Below are 21,297 nucleotides of genomic sequence, written 5' to 3'. Positions count from 1 at the left end.
CAGAAGAGGGCATCAGATCCCATTACAGATGGTTGTGAGCCACCATGTGGTTGCTGGGATTTGAACTCAGGACCTCTGGAAGAGCAGTTGGTGCTCTTAACTACTGAGCCATCTCTCTAGCCTCTTAAGAATTTTTTTAAAGATACATCTTATACAACATAATACCAATCATTTTGTTTGAAAAATAACTTTTTGTATATATTCATATGTGTGCAAATACTGAGAAGTTATGTGTCAAAATTTTGTTATTTTTTTAATAGGAAATTGGATCTTTTAATATTTTACTGTACAGTATATACTATATTATGCAAGATAGTTGTTGGTACTCTGTCTGGACTCCACCCCCATAGTTACCTGGCAACAACCAGGAGGCCTGGCCCATTATAAAAGGGGCTGTGTGCCCCCTCCTCTTTCTCTTACCACTTGTCCCCTTCCCCTCTCTCCCTATTCCTTTACCCCCTCTCTCCAAGTGGCCATGGCCAGCCTCTACTTCTCTACTCTCTCCTCCTCTCTGCCTTTTGCTGTCTCTACTCCCCTCCCCATGCCCTAAATAAACTCTATTCTATGCTATACCATGGTGTGGCTGGTCCCTCAGGGGGAAGGAATGCCTTGACATGGGCCTTTAGAGTCACACCCTTCCCCACACCTTACCACACCCCATAGAACATATCTTAATATTTCTTTATCTTTTTATGATCACAACATCTTTTTTTGAACATAGGAATCAAAATTGTTTTTTCAAGTTATAGAAAGACTTAAAATTGTTCAAGTATACCAAACATTTTCTCTATGAGTTATCAGAAAGTCTTTTGACCTTTTTCTTGATAAAGTGTGTTAAGCTAATCATAATGTGTATTTATTGCTGATCTGTCTTGGTTATATGTGGATTTGATGGTTTACTTGCAATGATTTGGAGTGTGATATATATTATTTTAATCTACTCTATACATCATTATCACTAATATTTTTTCCAGTTGTATCATCTCTTAGATATGTTTTTAGGGCTTGCTATCTTTTTTTTTTTTGGTTTTTCGAGACAGGGTTTCTCTGTATAGCCCTGGCTGTCCTGGAACTCACTCTGTAGACCAGGCTGGCCTCAAACTCAGAAATCCATCTGCCTCTGCCTCCCAAGTGCTGGGATTAAAGGCACAGTGTGCCACCAAGCCTGGCTGCTATCATATTTTGTATCACAGTTGATTTTTACTAAAAATTGAAAGGATTTCATATATGTACTATGAAGAACAATACAATAACCAAGTATCATCCAGTGTTGACTCATTTCAATTTTGGTAGTGATTCAAAAATTATATTTGATTGTCATAACATGCATGCATCTATATGACATATGCCCAGTCCTCTGGCCTTACTGATTATATTTAAATTTTAATTTTCTTGACAACTTTAGTACTTTAGAGTACCTTAAACTGGTTTGTTAACAAATTGAAAATTCATCAAGAAATAAAATTTTGCCAGAATAATGAAATTATATTAATTTTTTTTTACTGAAGCAGTTTGTGTTTAATGACACTGTTATCAGTTATTCCTAAGTAAAAACAGTAATATAATATGTAACTCTATTGGCAACCTAGCCTAATCCACTACTGTGTCCCCTCTCCCCCCAGTAAATGATGAGATGAGTAATCGTTTTCTTTGTTGTTATCTCCTTCGTGGGAGAGAAAATGGCTTGCAAGAGACTGAAGGTTGGTTTGATCAATTCATCCTGGTACAGAGGACTGACTAGTTTTTGTGATTTGATGATATTATTTCATCTTTTCTGCCTTCATATTCTTACCTATAAGGTAGTTGTTGAGTAAATGATTATTGTTTAGCTTTCTGAATGTTTTAAAACATTATGTTGCCATGAAGGAAATAGGTGTTGTATATGTTGAAAGAATATAAAAACTATAGCATTTATTATGATACATGTTAGTAGTCAGTCACAGACTACACATATTTCAGTAAATCACTGCTCAAAGCTTAACAGGAAAAATACTGAGAACAGATTCTAAAGACAATCTAAGAGCAAGAGTTACCAAGATAAAATTAACAGTTGGGTAGAAATAAGAATATTATGATTGGCTAGCATGTTCTTGGGGCAGAACTTCCCCACATCTATTTAAATTTTTTTTTTTTGTAATTTCAAAATTAATGACTGCTTAGTATTATTGAAAATATACTTTTTAACTGTTAAAAAGTTTTGATAAATCATTATGGAATGCTTATGGTGTAACTTTGTAGTAATCTTATCAGTAAGTCCTTGTCAAGGTATTATAATAATTTTATATTGAAAATAAACTTTTGTTTATGTTTTGTTTCCTTTGAAAGATAAATTTAAAATCTAAATTCATAAATAAAAATGAATTATGCAGCCAGATTTTTTTTCTGAGTTTATGTTGTTTTTAATAAGATTTTTTTTACACCAGTATACTCATTGAGGCTATCATCATGGTAGTATTTACAACTATCTGTTATAAATCTACTTACTGCTTCTTTAATTCCTAAAATTAAAAAGTCTTTAAGGTTGTAAAGCGCTGTGACAAAACCAGCCCAACTAAGACAGCTTGTGAAGGGGATGTTTACTGGGCTACAGTTCCCGAGATTGAGAGGCCATGATAGTGGAGCAAAGGCTTGGCTTTGAAACAGCTAAGAGCTCACATCTTAACCACTGCATGAGGCAGAGGGATGGAGTGGCACTCCTGCATAAACTGTGGGAACACCTACAGTGACACACCTCTTAGTTCTTCCCCCATAGTTCCACCACCCAAGGACTGGCAAAAATGACTCTGTGGTTACCATTCTCACTCAGATCACTACATTGGACTACCCGACTTCCACAGTTGGCACAATTACAATGTAAAATGCATTTAGTTCAACTCTAAAAGTATGCAGCCTTCCCAGTCTCTACTATTAAAATCTTAAGGCCCACTGAGAATCAAGGCAGTGTCTAAGTTGCACTTCCCTTTACAGTTCTGTAAGTGCAATTATGGAAGTGCAACTTAGACACTGCCTTGACTCTCACTGGGCCTTAAGATTTTAATAGTAGAGACTGGAAAGAGAAACCGTGTCTCGAAAAGCCCCCTCAAAAAAAAGAAGAAAGAAAAAAGAGAGCAATAACTAATAGTACAAAGTCAATATTAGACTGTTTTGAAATCTCTGGCAAAGAAATTAGTCTTTTTTTTTTCCCTTCCTACTTAGCCTTAGGAGAATTCTTAGGACAAGAAAAATAGCCGCATTCTTTATCAAAATATCACAAGAATGGTCTCTAGCCTATGGAACCTCTTGGCCTGGGCTTTCATAGTCAGCATAACTCTCAGTCTTGCAAGATCTTACTAGGTTAGCCCATTAAGCTACACTTAGAACATTAAACCGCTTTCCTGATTCTCAGTTCCAAAGTCTTCCACATTCCTCCAAAAACCCCATCTGGTCCATCTGTCCCATCAGTACCTCACTTCTTGGTACCAACTTCTATCTTAATTATTTTTCTATTGCTGTAATAGAAGACCATGATCATAAATTAAAAGGTAACTTTAAAAAAGTAAGCAATTAATTGGGCGTACGATTTTAGAGGGTCAGAGTTCATGATACTGGAGCAAAGGCATGGTAGCAGAACAGCTGAGCTCACATCTTGATCCATAAGTGGAAACCAGACACACAAGTCCATCCCCGTGATGCCTCCAACAAGGGCACACCTCCTAGTCCTTCCTAAACAGTTCTAACAACTGGGGATGTATTCAGACATAAAAGTCTATGGAGACCATTCTCACTCCAGCCACCAGATCTGTGTGACTCTAAGCCCAATTGTTGGTATTTTTCTCCTTTGTCATTCCAAATAATGGTTCTAGAATGTGATAAATTCTGTGATTTTTAAAAAAAATTTGTCTTCATCTTTTGTTATATAATTTTTAATTTATGAAGTATTTAATGGAATTAAATTTTATTTTTATTTTACGTTTAAGTAAATTATTTAATTTTTTTTTTTTTTTTTTTTTGGTTTTTCGAGACAGGGTTTCTCTGTATAGCCCTGGCTGTCCTGGAACTCACTTTGTAGACCAGGCTGGCCTCGAACTCAGAAATCCGCCTGCCTCTGCCTCCCAAGTGCTGGGATTAAAGGCGTGTGCCACCACCGCCCGGCTTTTTTTTTTTTTTTAATTATTTAATTTTAAATAAACTGATTCCTGGTAAGAGATTCGCAGTGTTACTTCTGTATTAAAATGAAATTTATTAGGAAACCATTAAAAGTTTTTGTAAAACTATCAAGACATTCAAAATTAAAGTGTCTGGGTCCGAGTTTACATGGAAGGTCTTGTAGAATGGTAAATGTCTGAATGCCTCTGGGGAAAGCATATGCGAATGTGCATGTATGTAACATTAACCATGAGGGTGATTTTGGTAAGTAGACAATTAAATATTTCTTTTCTCTTTGAGTAGTCTCATTCATAATCTGCACATGCTCATACTGCAGCATTGTTAGTGCAATTTTCAAGTTAGGATTAAAGTATATAAAAGGGAAATTAAATGTATAATTGTACTCTGTACTACTCTACATTTTAGAAATGGCAGTTGGAGGTCATAGAAGTTGGTCATAATGCTTACTTACATGTTTGTAAATGTAGATCACTTAAATTTTTTTGCTAGGTAGCAAAGTATTGCGTATTTGTTTCTAAGCTTCAATTAAATATAATATAGTCCTTTTTCTTAAGTAAAAACTTTATCATATGCTGCTCTATTTGGTCTCTAATACAAAAGACATCTTGGAATTAAAGCACTTGTATTTTATCATACTCCACATATTTTAGAGTTACGTTGTGAATAACAGGTATCTTGTCTTCTACGTCAGATTTATAATGAAAAAAAATTTTTACACATTTAATAAGATTGGGTTTGTACAAAAATAATTGAGTTGTGAACTTTGTGGGGATGTTGCTCTGTTACTAAGAACTTTTCTAGCATGCCTGAGGCCAAAGGTTTTATTCCCAGCACTCCAGAACAGGTGTGTGGTGTTGCACGTCTATGATTCTTGCACTTGGGAGGTAGAGGCCTCAAGACCCAAAATTCAGGGTCAGTCTCACCTAAGTAGTACGTTTGAGGCCAACGTGGGATGTATGAGACCTTACCTAAAAGAAAGAAAGAAAGAAAGAAAGAAAGAAAGAAAGAAAGAAAGAAAGAAAGAAAGAAAGAAAAACGTTTAAATGAGGGCAATAAAGAGGTTAATGAGTTTCTTGTGATATATTCTATTTATATTTCTAGGATGGCTGTACAAATCTTGTGATTTAGATTTCTAATCTTTACTGTGATGTTCTTTAAGCAATGTTATTATGTAGCTGAATGTGACTTTGGTTTTGATTTTTAAATAGCTCAATTTTCTTATAACTTTAGAATTGCTCATTAATAGAAATTAAATAATAAATGGACATAATAATAACAGTATTCTCTAATGATACAGGAACATTGAACTGCTGATGATTTAGGAACACTGAAGTGTTTTCATAGTCATGTTCATGTTAACGTCCATTCAAAATCTGTAGAATTCTGTCTTACCTATTTTGTGTTTGATATTTAATCGAATGACTTGTGTGGACTCTACTATAAAACCTTGAAGAAACATTAATTTATATAGGAAGGTACATAGTTAACAAAATCTTAAATTGTCAATTTACGTGAACTAAAAATTTCAGAGCTAGATTCCATGAAATACATGAAAACTTGAATTTTAGTGTCAACCCTTGTGGTCGCATACCTGGGGTGAAGCTGACAAAAGTTTGCATTGTAATATGAATCATGTGAGTCACGGAAGCTTTAAACTTTTTCTTTTTATAGCCCTACCTGAACCCATCCTTCCATCCCTCCAAAAAATTTACCCAGTAAGTGTTTCTTATAAATTATTATACTATATATTGTTAATTATGTATGGGATTTTTATATGCAGTACTAATGTAAATATAAAATTATAAAGCTAAATACATAACAACATTTTCTATATAGACTGAAGGTCTGACCTTGAGAACATTTAAATATCTTGGTCATGTTTTAAGAATGTTCTGGTACTTTTGGTCATTGGTATATAATCTGGTCAGTTATGTTATTGTTTGAATATTTTTGCATGATATGCATGATTATCACTAATATAAATCACATAATCCTAGTTGGTCAGGGTTCATATGACCTTACTCCAACTTTCTTCATACTGTTTAATTTTACAGCATTTGTAAATGTTTAGTACTTCAGAAAAATTTATTGTAGTGTATTTATATTTTGAAAAGAGGGAAAAATTAAGTTAACAATTGGATAATCTTTTCACTTTCACATCATTTTAATAAGCAGTACACAAAAAATATCAGTAGCATACTATCTTGTTTACATAATAGTAAGACTTATGAGAGTCACAGAAAGTTGAAGTGTGCCTCCTAGGAAAATTGAGTATATATTATTTCAGTTGAGAGAAACCCAGGTGAAGTCATGTACATAGGCGTCATTTATAGGCATTGTGATGCTTTTTCAGTGTTCTCATATTTTTTCTTTATAATTTTTTTTAATCTGTGTTGTCATAGCCCATGATTAGTTTTAAAAATAATAGTTTAAGCTGGGCGTGGTGGCACACGCCTTTAATCCCAGCACTCGGGAGGCAGAGGCAGGCAGATTTCTGAGTCCGAGGCCAGCCTGGTCTACAAAGTGAATTCCAGGACAGCCTGGGCTACACAGAGAAACCCTGTCTCAACCCACCCNCCCCCCCCCCCCCCCCCANAAAAGAAAGAAAAATAATAGTTTAGTTGCTTCTCTAGAATGTTTGGCCAACCTTCCAAAACCTCATACACATTTTGTTGTATATTTCATGCATAGAAGATTTTTTAAAACAAGCTTGGTGGGCATATTACAAAGGAGAATATCCTGTGTGGCTTGTATGCTTGGTATTCAAACACGTTCTTGTTGTACATAAAGTATAAGTACCCTTGACATGCAGCATCAGTGTAGTTGAATCTATGACAGTTGAGGTAAACTGATAAGCCTTGTATTTGAATATTAATTGTTATACAGCATACATGTGGGTGCTACCTGAGAAAGGTCTCATAAGTGGTGTAGCGGGGTCTCCCAGTGTCCTGTGGGTCAGCTGCTGGAACAGACTGTGATAAGAACCTCTGGCATCTGGCAAACCAACTTATGCTAGTGAAGAATTATTTTAGTGAGCTTTTAATATAGTTAGGAATCAGTCTTTATGCTCTTAAATATGAAAAATGAATATATCAAGTATAGAACAAGTAGCTTATTTAACTTCTTGTCATTTTTTTAAATAGTAGCAATAGTTTCTTTTTATTTTAATATACTTTAGGGAATATACAAATCTGAGCATTCCCACCATTTCTGGGGAACAGCAGGAAGCTCCAATTACATGAATTTAATGTTTTGTGATGGCTAAGAACAGCAGTCAGCACCAGACTTGAACAGTTAGCCACAAGCATCCTTCAAAATGAAATGTCCTAGTAGCAAGACAGGTAAACCAGCTTAACAGTGACACTGCTTGGGAAGTGGCTTCTTTGTTATTCTTAAATGTTTTCCTCCTTCCACAAATACTTTATACCTTAGTTCATACTGAATGATCTAAAATAATATTCATGTGTTCATTTTATTGTTTCAGCTTTATTTTTCCTTGAGGTCCAGTGTTTGATGTAAAAAGAGTGATGTATTTCATCAAATAAAGAATTCAGTACTTAACTTTAAAAGGCTCTTAGTTGGTTATGATGGCACACACCTGTGATCCACTATTTGGAGACTGAGCCAGGAAAATTGTGGGTTTGAGATTAGCCTGAGCTATGTTATAAGATCCTGCCTCAAAAAACAAAAACAGTCTTACTGTACATTGAAAGTACATCTCTGGAAATCTCCATTGAAGTCCTGTGCTATGTGAAATTGTTTGTACTAATATAATAGAGAAACATCAGTTTAATATTGTGCTTGGGGGTGGAAGAGGCAGTAAGCATTTTTTTTAACTAATAAGCACCCCATTTTTTACTTCTGTGTTTCATTTTTCTAATTGTTTGACTTTCCCCCCATGACAGGCCTTATTTTATTTACATTCACTTGTGCTTCTATATTCTCCATCTTTCTTTTGCTAAGGATCCTATTTTTATGACTGTAATGAGTAAATAAATTAGTATTAACTTAGTCTCACAGCTTTATATGATACTAAGTGTACTTGGTAGGGAAGGGACACATAGGTAGCCCTAGTATGTGGGAGACAGAGGCACACAGAGGCAAGAGAAAGCAAGTTGGGCCAGATTAAAACAAAAGAAAAAACTACCACCAATAACAAAAACTAATTGTGGAATTCCCTAGATTGAGAATGGTTTACTTTGCTTTCAGGTGGGGTTAGGTTGCCATCTTAACTACTTAAGTTCCACTGTTCTATTTGCTCTAAGATTAATGTTTATGTTTACAAGAACGACTGCCCCATCTTATGTAGGGTTTGTTTCACGTGAAAAGCATTTTCTGCTCAGCAGCACGCCTTTCTTTCAGTGGTCTCTCTGATAGAACCGGCAGATTACCTTGTTTCACACTAATAGTGTCATCACTTTTCTAACTATTAAAAACACCAAGTTTTAAATGAAACTTACTTACTCCCAAACAGCCTTATAATGTTTGATGCCTATTTTAGTGATAGCAAAGGGCTTTCATAATTGATGAAGTCATATAGTTGCAAGTGGATGGCCCAGAGCTGTATTGCCCCAATATTGTGTTTCCTAGGGAAAGATTACTGCAGCATTCACTAATATAATTATACTTGTATATTGCATTTTACTTTATTACTTCTATCCTATATGAACTTTAAAAAATAACATGGCGAATTCTTACAAGTGACTTAATAGTTAAATTGTTATTTTACAGTGAGATAATTTCTTCTATTTTTCAAAGATTACAATGAAATATTTTCCCCTTTTTGTTTTTGTTTTTGTTTGTTTAGTTTTTGCCTTTGATACCACCTCTTACAAGTCCAGGTTGGCCTTGACCTTGTAGGATGTGCCACCAAGGGCAGCCTTTTAAAAAGATTTATTTATTTATTATATGTAAGTACACTGTAGTTGTATTCAGACACACCAGAAGAGGGCGTCAGATCTCGTTACAGATGGTTGAGAGCCACCATGTGGTTGCTGGGATTTGAACTCAGGACCTCTGGAAGAGCAGTGAGTGCTCTTAAGCCAACTCACCAGCCCAAGGGCAGCCTTTTTTACTTGGGTTTTGAGGACTGAAATGTGTCCTCAAGTTATTGCCACAATCCCTGAGTTAAAATAATTCTGAAAATTGATACATTTCAGTTCACTTGTGGTACTGAATGTGACAGAAAAAGATGAGGGCTATAAACAGCATTCTCCCTCCACAAGCTGTATTAGAAGAGGGTTGCTCACTGTCACTGCTTAAGAAGGAGCGGCCGAAGTATCATGGCAGAGTGCTTCGTTTAGATGATGGAGTGACTCAAAATGGTTCTGTGCCTCAGGGTATTGGTAAGCAGTTACAAAAGGACTATCAGGTATTTCTCATGGTTCATCTAAGAGAAATGGCAAACTATTTGTCCAAAAAAGTCAACATTTATATATGTAATTTGGAAAATACTCTCACACTTTAGAAGATCATTATACATTTTTATTTGATATTCAAAATAAGAATATTCTAAAACTGTAATGAGGAAAACTTTCCATGAAATGTTAATCTGGAAAATGTATTCACAGAGCCTGCATTTGGTTGCATTGCTTTCCCATTGGTTTATTTGAGTTTGTAGTCCTCATGCTCTAACACAGTAGCCTAAGTTCTCCATCTGCTTAGCAGTTAGAATAGTGTATGTTTTTCTTAATCCAGAGAGTCTTCTCATACGTGAATATTTACCCCAAACTGAGGATTTCTGCAGATAAATTCCTGTTTATTTGTGGCTTACTTTAGGTTTGATCGGGTATTTGGTTTTTTCCCCTTTTTTGGGGTGGGGGTGTGTGTGCTTTTTTCCTTTTCAAGTTTATCACATGGAGCATCCATCTTTATTTTCCCCTTAAAATACAACAACAAAATCAAACGGTTTTGAAAGTCTCAAAAAAAACCAAAACCAAAAATAAAATTATTTGTATACTGAAGCTTTTGTGACTTTTGAGAAGAATGTTAAGTGGCAGTTGGAAAAAGCTATTGCTTAGTGCTTGATATCTCCTCTATACATAAAGTACAATGAATGCTTCACCGCAGAAACAATTAAGGAGGGATCTTCATGAATGTATGTCACTGAGGAGATCATGGTATGTATAATAAAATTTGACTCATGTTTGAAATCTTTTGCTACCATAATGATGTGCTCAAGTCAAACACTAGGTTTTCATATACTTTCTACCCTACTCTGGTACTGTGAGATCTTTAGTGAAAAACATTAGAAAACATTTCTAAATTGCCAGCACAAAGAAAGCTTCTGTCTTCAGAGATCTTTTCTAAGGCTGGATGACACTCTTAGAATACGTTTAAAATGACTTTGTATATTTCTCTTTTTCTTCAACAGGAATCTTTTAGTACTTCTGTACAGCTGCACCTTGTTCATCATGCCCCATGTAATGTTCCTCCTTACCTCTCAAAGAATGAATCAAGTCTTGGGGACCTCTTACTGGGCTTTCTTAAATATTATGCTACAGAATTTGAGTAAGTAAAACTTAGAAATTGTACTTGTTCTTTTGTATATAAAAGTGAATGCTCTAGGTTTAGCCAGAAGGTGCATCTGTTAATTTCAGTGTTATAAGTATTTCATCAGTGTCATCAGTGTCATCAGGTATGGCAGCTAACAGCTGAGAGCAACTAAGATTTCAATTTCCTATTTGCTAATAAAACATTCATAGTTTAATTAGCCTTGTTTTATTTATTATATGTAAGTATACTGTAGCTGTCTTCAGACACTCCAGAAGAGGGCGCCAGATCTCGTTGCGGATGGTTGTGAGCCACCATGTGGTTGCTGGGATTTGAACTCTGGACCTTCGGAAGAGCTGTCGGGTGCTCTTACCCACTGAGCCATCTCACCAGCCCCCTAGCCTTGTTTTAAGATCTAGTTTTTTAATGTATGTGTATGTCTGGCGTATTTACGTGTGGGTGCAGTGCTCATGGAGTCCAGAAGACCGATCCAGACCACCTGCAACTAGAGTTACTTGTATTGTGAGCTGCCTGGTATGGGTGCTAAGTATTGAACTTGGGTCCTCTTGAAGAATAATATATGTCCTTAGCCTTTGAGCCATTATTTCAGATTTGATATCCTTCAGTTTTGTTTTATTTCACTTGTGATTCTACTTTGTGTTGAGGACCCTTTCTAGTAGGGACTAGATGGATCTTATGTTTTACTTTTATGTAAATAATACATAGTTTCAACATCTGTTTCTAGGAATTTAAAATTTATAGTTAAAAATATAGCTAAGACAGACTTGGAATTTTTTTAAATGTTTGATCTAAATAAATAGATGTATTAGAATAAAATGCAAATAAAAAGTCTTCATTGACAAAAATTATAAAACTATGAAATATAAACAGATTTTAAAGGTGTAATGGTTGTTTCTAAATTTACTTTTAAAGATGTTGTTATAGGTATTGTTTATAGTCTTTTCCAGTGTGTGCTAAGTGATTGCTGTGTGTTTCATTTAATCATTGCAAAAATTTGCCAAGTTTAGGGAATTTGTATACATAAAATGTTCTTTTAACAGTACAGCTAAGTAATGGGAGAATTGGGATTCAAATTGAAGTCATGACTCCAAACATGTGTGTGTGCATGCGTGCATGTGTGTGGAGGGAGGCCAGAGATTGGTTTGGATATCTTCCTCATTTGTCCTCCACCTTTTCTTTTGAGAATATTCTCACACTGAACCTTAAGCTCACCGATTTGGCTCGGCTGGCTGCCTAGCAATCCCTAGGGACCTCCTGGCTGTTTCTCCAGGGCTCAGATCACAGGCAGGTGCTACCACTTCTGGCTTTAAAACATGTTTTAAATTACATCTACTTATTTATTTACTTTCTTATTGTGTGAGGGGGTGAGCGGTGCATGTGTGCCCTCACTGAGTTCTCGCTCCCTTGCTGCTGGCCCAGGCCTGACTTTTTACATACTTGCTGGGCATGTGAACTCAGGTCCTCATACTTGGGTGGCAGGCACTCTACTCCATGAGCCATCTCCCTAACCCTAGTCCCCCGTGTGCAGGTGAGAGGATAGCTTGTGATCATTGGTTCTCTTGTTCCACCATGTGGGACCCAGGGATGGTCCTCAGGCTTGGTGGCAGGTGCCTTTACAAGCCGAGCCGTCTTACTAACCCCAAACCCACATTCTGTATTAGCAGTACCTATTGTTATATAAGTTAGACATTTGGGAGTGCTAGGAGAAAAGATTCACAGAAGCAAAATGCATTTGTTCTGTGTGTGGGTGCTTTGTTGGACTGGTACCAGAAAATAGATGGGAAGGCTTTTGTGTTAGTTTACATTAAGAGAAAATAGTGTACTGGGTCGAATAATACTAGCTGTGTTGCTAATGTTTGGGAAAAAATTTTAAAACTTCATACCTACTTTTGCCCAATGTATTTTTATACCAAATAATTTCACATAGTTGACTATAGGGAGCTCAGCCAAGAATATGGTCAAAGTAATGAGTAAGGTACCATTTAACAGAACTCTGGCAATTGCTAAAATGTTCATAAGGATTTCTTCTGAATTTTATTCAGTTAAAAGCACCCTCTTTACTTGAAAGACAAAAAAATTAACTGTCTGGAAAGGATGTTTGAATATACACATTTTGTAGTAGTTTTAGATGACCATTTAAAAGTTACTGATCTTTATTTTTATTTTTTTAAGCCAGGTATGGTAACACATGTCTGTAGTGACATATTGGTGGAATCTGAAGCAAGAAGTGAAGTCTGGGAGTTAAGGGCCAGTCTAAGCAATATAGCTACACTTTCTTAAAACAAAATAAAAAAGCTAACAAAGACGAGTTAGTAAAAGTTACTGTTGGTTGTGGTACTGCAAGCTAAAAAGGATGAGGCAGGAGGATCCTAAGTTTGAGGACAGTCTGGGCTGCAGCATGTAGCATCAGGTATGCTGGGGTAGGAATGTATTCCCAACACACACAAGTGGAGGCTGAAGGGTGAGGATTGCAAGGATAGCCTGGCTATATAGCAAGATTGCGGCTAGGCCCATTTTGTAAGACCTTGTCTCCCCCCCCCCCCAAAAAAAAAAAAAAAACTTGAATAGTATAATATAAAGTGATTATAAAGTGATGCAAATGTAACATTGTAACTGTTTTGCTCAGTTTGTAGTGATTTTTCTCCTTGCATTGTTATTTTTAAAGAAAATCTTGGAAACATTTGTAGTGATAAAACAAAGTCCTTTTTCTGTGTTTGGAACTGTAGGCAACAATCATTGTTAGAATGTTTTTCTAGACAACTCACAAGATGTATATATTTTGTTTTATAGGTGTGTATATTTAAAACCTTAAAACCCTAGTTGCCTACACTAGTTGCCTTCCCTATATGCATTCACTGGCCAGGGTTCAAACCCAAGGTCTTGCTCATGCCAGGAATTCTATTAAAGATCACACTGGTCCTTGATCTTTGGAGACAGGGTTTCTCAATGTCCCAGGCTGGCTTTGAATTTGCATTCTTACTGCCTCTGCCTTCTGAGTTCTAGGGTTATAGGTACATGCCACCACCCTATGTTCTGCTCAGCTCTTGATTAAAGCCATAATTAAAAAAAAATGCATAGAGGATACTTCCTAATGATCGAACTTCATAAATAACAAATTATTTCTTACACATTTAAAAATGAAATTCTTTCTTCTAGAAGCCTTCCATACATGGCCCATGATTATGTTCTTAGAGATTTCCAGATACATGGAGAGGAGTAGGTTGAGGGTTGGTGGTTCCCAAGCCATGGTCTTTCTCACCTTGTTGATAGACAAAGGCAAATACAGTTGACAAACAGTTTTCACCTCATTCTCAAATTTATTTTTATTTATTTTTTTTGTAAACCAGCTGTGAGTGCTCATATATGTTGGACTGTTTCTTGGAAAAATGAAAAATGCTTTTATTGTAGTAACCTAGAAATATAGATAAATGAAATATATAAAGAATATAATCTTTAAAAACATGTAAAATTAGTACATTAGTGAAGCTTTGACTCAGAATATTTTTTGTTGGCTATGCAGTGTAGCTCAGCTGCGTGCCTGGAGTTAGGAAGCATGGGTACTCTTTCTAGCACACATAGGCCAGCACTTTAGAGGTGTAGGATGGAGAGTCAGTGTAGACAAAATTGTTTCACTCAAAATATTTTCCTGTTAGGGCTGTGGGGTGTTAGGGCTATGGGGTATAGCTCAGTTAGTAAACTGTGTGGCTAGGGTTTGTGAAGCCCTGTTTATGAGGCTCTATTCCCCGCACTTCATAAACTGGCACTTGTGAAGTTGAGGCAGAAGTTTAGGGTCCTCGGGTATAAAATTCAGGGTCAGCTTGGGCTACATGACATCCTGTCTTAGTTAACTAATGCTGTTTCTTATATAAAAACACAAAAATCATTGTTTTCTTCCTTGCTTCTGCTAGCTACTTTCAAATTTTATCCCAAATCCTGTAAGGTGTACCTGAAGAAAATTAAGTAATGTTATTAGAAAAAGAAAATTCCATAAGATTACCTGATAACTAATGAAACATCTTTATTGTGGTAATAGTAGTAGGCAGTATTTTTGTGTTTTACTTACTTCAACTTTAAAGAACATTAAAGAATCATTTTTGTCCTATTTTCTTTGTTACTAGAAGTATACACAGTATCTAGAATATACCGAGGAACTGGTTGAATAGTGAAAGAAATACCTCGTATCCTGGAACTTAATCTCTCCTTGGAAGAGGTGTGCACAGCACACATAGTAACGGAAATGGAGAATGGGTGCCGAGGGAGGGCTGGGTGGAGGAGGAGGAGGCAAGGGTAGTGTTCTGTCTGTCAGGCAGTCAGGTCAACTTCCAGCTGATGAACAAGAGGCATTCAGAAAGAAGCCAGTTCTTGTTTGTTTCCCCCTTCAGCTGGAACACTCAGATGATTTCAGTTCGTGAAGCCAAAGCCATCCCAAGGCCTGATGATATGGAATGGAGAAATAAATACATCTGTGTTGAAGGTAGGCTTGCTTCCTCTGTCCACTGTCTAGTAACCATTTATCATCATGGAACTACTAATTCCCATTCTGTTTCTGTTAAAGCAATGTGTTTATGTTCTGAGGGTATTTATATATCTGCCTTTACATTTTCTTTTAATTTGGGAAAATATTTAAAGTTCCTTACTTGTGAGAAATGCTAAATGTGAATTTGAACATTTTAGTTGGTAAGATTTGAGCAATTCATGCTTTTTCATACTAAATTGACTGAAACTGTATAATTTGTGATACATATTATGAAGTTGATTTAACTTTAAAGATGATCTGAAAACAATTCTATTTTCTAAAATGAGTTTACATGTAGTTAAATATGTTCCTAATACATTTTCTTTGACTTAGTGAGAGACTAATCCCCAGAGTCCCTCCAACTGCCTGCGCCCTGTCTTGGATCACACTACTTGTGCTCCTGACAAAAGCAGTAAAATTGCTTTCATAAATAAAAGTTGAAGATTCTTTTCTATCTTGAGGTGAAAAAGAATAAAAATGTCAACATTTATAGTAGAAATTAGGTTGAGAATATTTATAATAACAAAAACAACAGCCATCCCCCCCTCCCCGCCTTCCTCCCTCCCTCCCCGCCCTCCTCCTCCAGGGTTTCTCTATATAGCTCTGGCTCCCAGAACTTTCTTTGTAGACCAAGCTGGCCTTGAACTCAGAGTAAGTAACTGTAGCTGTCTTCAGACACACCAGGAGAGGGCATCAGATGTCATTAAGGATGGTTGTGAGCCACCATGTGGTTGCTGGGATTGCCATCTCTCCAGCCCCAAGAATGTTTTAATCTTTGTTTTTTGCAACATTTTAAAAGGGTGCTTGAGTGTGGAGTTACACCTCTGGTGTTGGTTGTTGATGTTGCACAGTGAATGTGTATTCTTTTAGTTACCTGTATTCTTTTGAAAAGTAAACATTTTTATAAAGTGCTATCTATATATGATGTGGTCCAATATAGTTTGGCATATAGCCTTCTACTAGAATCAAAAACACAACAAGAAAAGGTCCACAGTACTTTTACAGTGCAGTGAAGTCTTTAAGCATAGCCTTTCTGAGTAGTACAAAGTGACTAACTGGGACCTGTGGGATAGTTCAGCAGGTAAGGACACTTGCTGCCAAGACTGCCAACTATGGTCTGTCCACAGGACCCACTCGGCTGAAGGAGAGAACTGACTTCCTCACGTCTTCTGACTGCCACATGTATTCCTTACCTGAATACACACACACACACACACACACACACACACCCCTGTAAAAACACAAAACAAAGGATTTCTCAGATTGTGGGCCTGCTTAGATTTTATGAATAAAGTGAACTTTTCCATCATATTTCTTTGCTTTCTTCAGGTTTTCCTCTTAGCTACTTTTCTTTCAAGCAACTCAATTGATTTTTGGCTTTCATTCCTCCCTTTGAGCTTTAAGGCTTGCATAGCCTTTTAGTTTTTGAAAAAACTTTACGTGATCTGTATGTCCACCTACCTGTACATGGCCTCTTCTGCTGTGTATAGTGGGTGAAGGTGTATGGGTTTGGGGTGTAGACACAGAAGATAGCATATAGTGGGCACACATAAGAACTTTGTGTCCTCCTGTTTCTCTGCTTGCAATTGTTTCTCTTCATTGCTCATTCCTCATGGAAGTTGTCCTCCCCAGATCGCTCTGCAAACATCCATTCACACCATAGGGTTCTGCGCTACCTTTTGTTCTCTCTAGCATTGAACTTCCACTCCAGTGACTCTCAATTTGGTGGTTGCGAAGCCTTTGGGGATCTCTTAAGACCATCAAGAGACACAGATATTTACATCATGATTCAACAGTAATATAAATAAATTTACACTATAATGAAATAAATCTACATAAAAGTAATGAAAATCATTTGATGGTTGGAAGTCAGCACAACATGAGGAACTGAATTAAAGTTGCAGCATTAGGAAGGTTGGAAGCCTCTGCTCTACTCCAAGGTTCCTGACTTCCCCTCCTGAACAAGACCAGCTTTTAAATTAAAACTGGGTTTACGCTTACTCCTGTAACACCTGGCCCTGTGCCTCTCTCTTAGATGCAGTACTTGAGTCTTTATGTAACTGTGGATTCTCCCACGGATGGTCCTTGACCATAAAGTTGTTGTTCTTCCTATTTTAGTCATTTTCCTGACAGCAATGACTAAAATCTATCTTATCGGACAGCTTATAGGTAGATGAGATGTGTGTGTGTGTGTGTGTGTGTGTGTGTACATTCAGTAAGCATACTACGCTAAGCTATATGAATTTGCTGTTTTTATAAATCAAAGGCTATGACATCCTGGCAATCGCATATCATTGTACCTAATCTAAATCTGTTCATTACTCATGGTAGAACACTTGCCTAGCATATATGAAGCCCTAGGTCTCATCCCCCGTTCATTTTAGAGAAAACGAACCCTGTTGTGCTAATTTTCCACATGTACCTTTCATGGCGCAGAACCTTTTGATGGGACTAACACCGCCAGAGCTGTGCATGAGAAGCAGAAGTTTGATATGATCAAGGATCAATTTTTAAAGGTAAACAGTGTGCCATGCTGATGCTAAAGATGATAGCGGACTAGTGTGCTTTAAAATGAAAAGAATGAAGTTATGAAAAAAATCACTAATGTGACAGAAAACAGAATTTATGACTTGACTTTAGATGAATTTTCCTCCAGAGAGAGCTCTGTTTTTCATTTATGAGTTTCACTTTTGTGGAAACAACATTTTTAATTAATGGGGAGCTTATTAAATTCATAAATGATTGAATAATGGACCATCAGTGGACTCAGTGGATAGTTTTAAAATCTCAGGGCATTTATTATAGAGAAAGGATTTGATGTGTGGCTCATGCACTTTTCCCACCATGGCATTTTTATCTTAAGCATATTTTGAAAATTTAAAAGATGTATGTGTGTGTTTTGTGTCCACAATATTCATCGTTAGTTTTGCTCGATGAGGTACCTGTTTGCAATGAATGGCAGTGTGAAAATACATCAACAGAAAGACATCTGTAAGAACTAGAAGTGGAGGCTTCATAGGAGGAAAAGGTCAGAAAATGGGGGTGCAAGAGATACTGTTCTCATTGTTTGGACACACAGACTTGGATGTAATTAAAAGGCAAGCGGCGTGTTGCAAATTCTCTTCAGATTAGGCCTTGCCTTCATGACAAGCAGAGTGGAGCGTTGGTTTCTTATTGCTCAGTTGTTCTTGGGAGTGAGCTTTCCTTTAGATTATTTAGCTGTAAAACCATTACTTCTAGTTACTTGAACAACTTCTAAAATTGTGTTCATAAAATTGTGACCTGGAGTTTTGGCCTATGAATTAGAGTTGGAGTCTTAGAAACTCTTTCACTATTTTTCAGGGCAAATACAAAGTTTTACATTTACTCTTGCCTTTATAAAAATACTGTTTTCATCATAAAAGCTAGAAAACAAAGTCATTTTCCCTCTCTTAAGTTCAAATTGAGTACTTTGCTATTTTAGATGAAATAATTTAATTTATAAGTAGTGTTATTGCTACGTAGCTTTTTGTGCACCTGTGTGCCCATTTAAAAAAAATAGAATATTAAAGAATATTAAATAATTATTTCTTTTCTGGGAAATAATTACCTTGGGAAATAAAAATAAGGGACATAATCTAAACTACTTAGATAGAATCACCACTAATATTCTTTTAATTCTTTGAATTCAGTCTTTTGTTCTGTGTTTAGTTTGTATTCTAAGATTGATTTTTGTTTTCTCCCTTTCCTAGTCATGGCAGAGATTGAAAAACAAGAGAGATCTGAACAGTGTTCTGCCTTTGAGAGCTGCTACCCTGAAAAGATAACTGCTCTCTAATTCTTCAATTCTTCCAAGAAATAAAGAACAACAGATATATCATAATTCATTTTGTTTACCTCCATCATGGTTTATTTTTAATGTTCTTGTTTTCATGTTTTATTTTTAAAAGGACATATATAAAGATTGCATATTTTATTATGACATTTCCTAATAAACTCTTTGATTTAAGAAAATGTATTTTTGAAAATGTTTACATCTCTTAGTAGTATTATGGCATGACTTTTCAGCATAAAATATATTTTGAGAAATTACCTGAACTAATAAGGTTTTGATATATTCTCAAGTACTTGTACCACATACTTATCCTGAAGAACTATGTGGGAGTTTGCAAAGATCTCAGTACTTAGTGTAACTGGCAGCAGCAGCAGTCTAGCTCAGTTCTAGTCAAGTAAAGATTCAAGTCAGCTATTCAGTTACTTGAAGCAAATGAAATCTTTGATTCAGTACGATCACTGTGGCGTCTTGAATTACTGGACAGTTGCCTTCAGTCTTCACTCGACTCCCTGGGACACTGTCTGAGGGGTGGCTGTACTGTTTATAGCACTTCACACCTGACTTTGATAGACTCTGGAGGTTGCTTTAGATTTTGCGTTGAAACAATACATTTTGCACTGTTGTAACAGGAACACTAACAACAGTTAGTGACTTGTTTATGGACTATTTGAAAGTCTCTGACTTAAATATTTTGGAAAAAATGGAGTTTCTTCTGCTTTCTGATAGCACAGTGAACTGTGCACTGTGGTGTCACCTGTTCTCCTGGTTTTATTTTCCTCATGATAGGAAACAGCAGAAAACTGAAACATCAATGTTAAGATTATATCCTACTTGTAGAATCAGATTTCTGTGGATTATAATCTAAACTGGAATTTTTAGGCAGTAAGCCACTACAAAGTGTTTTAGATAAGACAATAAAGTTATAAATAAAAGTTTAATGTTTATACAAAAATCTTTTTTAGTATTTCTTTTCCACATGAAAGTAGTAGTTCAGATACAAGCTATGCTGTTTAATAAGATTGTTTTTAGTTTATGTAAATACTTATAAATTGGTCAGTACCTGTATTGTACATTTAAATATAAAAAGTAATCTTGAAGGCAGTTTTAACTTTTTCAAAGATTGCAAACTTCTTGTAGGCCTACAGTGGTACAATTTGTACCACTAAACTATTTTTTGCAGACCAATTAAAAAACTAGAACTTTCACTTTGTTTGACTTACAAAGGGTGCATATTTTCTTTTTAAGTTTAAATTTTTGTATGCTGTCAAATGGAATAAAGTTTATATCTGGAAATTGTTGAGGTGTTATTTTTCTGTGCAAGTTGTTTTTGGGAGAGTAAGGCTGTAATTATCTTAACTGATCTGAACCTAATCGTCTTGATTGTTGAATACGCAGAGTGTCTGGGATGAAGTTCATCTGTAGCTAGCCTGTGAACCACATTATTTCTGTGGCATAATTAGGAACAGAGCTTTCTCTATGGGTCAGTTCTTTAGAATACTGATCTGCAGTCCTTTTGATGCAGTTTTAAAAATTTACATATGCATTTTTTTCTTGGAAACATTCCTAAGGTTTATCCCACATTGTGCAGCGCTTTCTCAGAGTGTACTGAGTATGACAGTTCAGTGTGACCCCAGGTAATGTTCTGCAGCACTATGGCATTTAATGAAGCCTCAGACTTTGCAGTAGTGTGGATTCTTGCATTGCCACCATGTTGTTTTCAGTGGTTCCACTCTCCTAGTCAGACTATTTGTTGTAACAAATAGACAAAAGACTTAAGAAATCTGCATCCTGGAATGAGCCAGCACTTAAGAGCATATACTCACGGCAGTCCAGCTGTATCAGCTAAGTGGGCTGGTAATATGAGACAGGTAGTTTTTGTTTTTTGTTTTTGTTTTTTTTAATTTCTTTTCAGTGCTAGGGATTGAACACAGCGGGTGTCTGCTAGGCAAGTGCTCCACCCATTGAGCATTTCCCCAGCTGGAGAATTAAAATCTTTTCAATTTCAAATGAATACTACATTTTTTGTTTGGATGTGCTGTTAAAATATTGTTAGTATTAAACGTGTGGACTCTGTAAATAATTCTAAATTTTGAGTTAATTTGAAATAGGGTCTTGGCAAAATCAGTGGTAAAAGAGGCTGCCGATCTATACCTCTCTGTCCTCAGACCCAATGTACAGCATACAAGCTGATGTAACTGGAGAATAATATCCTTATTTTCCATCTCATTTAACAATTGTAAGAATCTGCGATGATTAAAATAAAGGTTTGGAGATCTAGCCGTCTTTCTAACCGTTGTACTATCTTACA

At 36.1% G+C, this 21,297-nt stretch overlaps 1 protein-coding gene across 4 annotated transcripts in view; it reads left to right on the top strand.

Annotated features, from left to right (window-relative positions):
- Positions 1–21,266, top strand: part of Tent2 (terminal nucleotidyltransferase 2) — a 54,222-nt gene extending 32,956 nt beyond the window's left edge. For 3 of the 4 annotated variants that reach the window (XM_029468580.1, XM_021180433.2, XM_021180431.2), the window contains exons 11-15: positions 5,818–5,861; positions 10,520–10,656; positions 15,042–15,133; positions 17,612–17,691; positions 18,907–21,266. In XM_029468580.1, coding sequence (XP_029324440.1) covers positions 5,818–5,861; positions 10,520–10,656; positions 15,042–15,133; positions 17,612–17,691; positions 18,907–18,981 — 428 coding nt within the window. In that variant the 3' untranslated portion in view covers positions 18,982–21,266. The remainder of the gene's footprint in view (positions 1–5,817; positions 5,862–10,519; positions 10,657–15,041; positions 15,134–17,611; positions 17,692–18,906) is intronic. The other variant, XM_029468581.1, reaches the window with a different exon arrangement.
- The last annotated feature ends 31 nt before the right edge of the window (positions 21,267–21,297 follow it).

The sequence above is a fragment of the Mus caroli genome, chromosome 13 (genome assembly GCF_900094665.2).
Source record: "Mus caroli chromosome 13, CAROLI_EIJ_v1.1, whole genome shotgun sequence".
NCBI classification, from domain to species: Eukaryota; Metazoa; Chordata; class Mammalia; order Rodentia; family Muridae; genus Mus; species Mus caroli.
The sequence above is the reverse complement of the archived record's forward strand: the minus strand, read 5'-3'. Positions and strand labels throughout refer to the sequence as shown.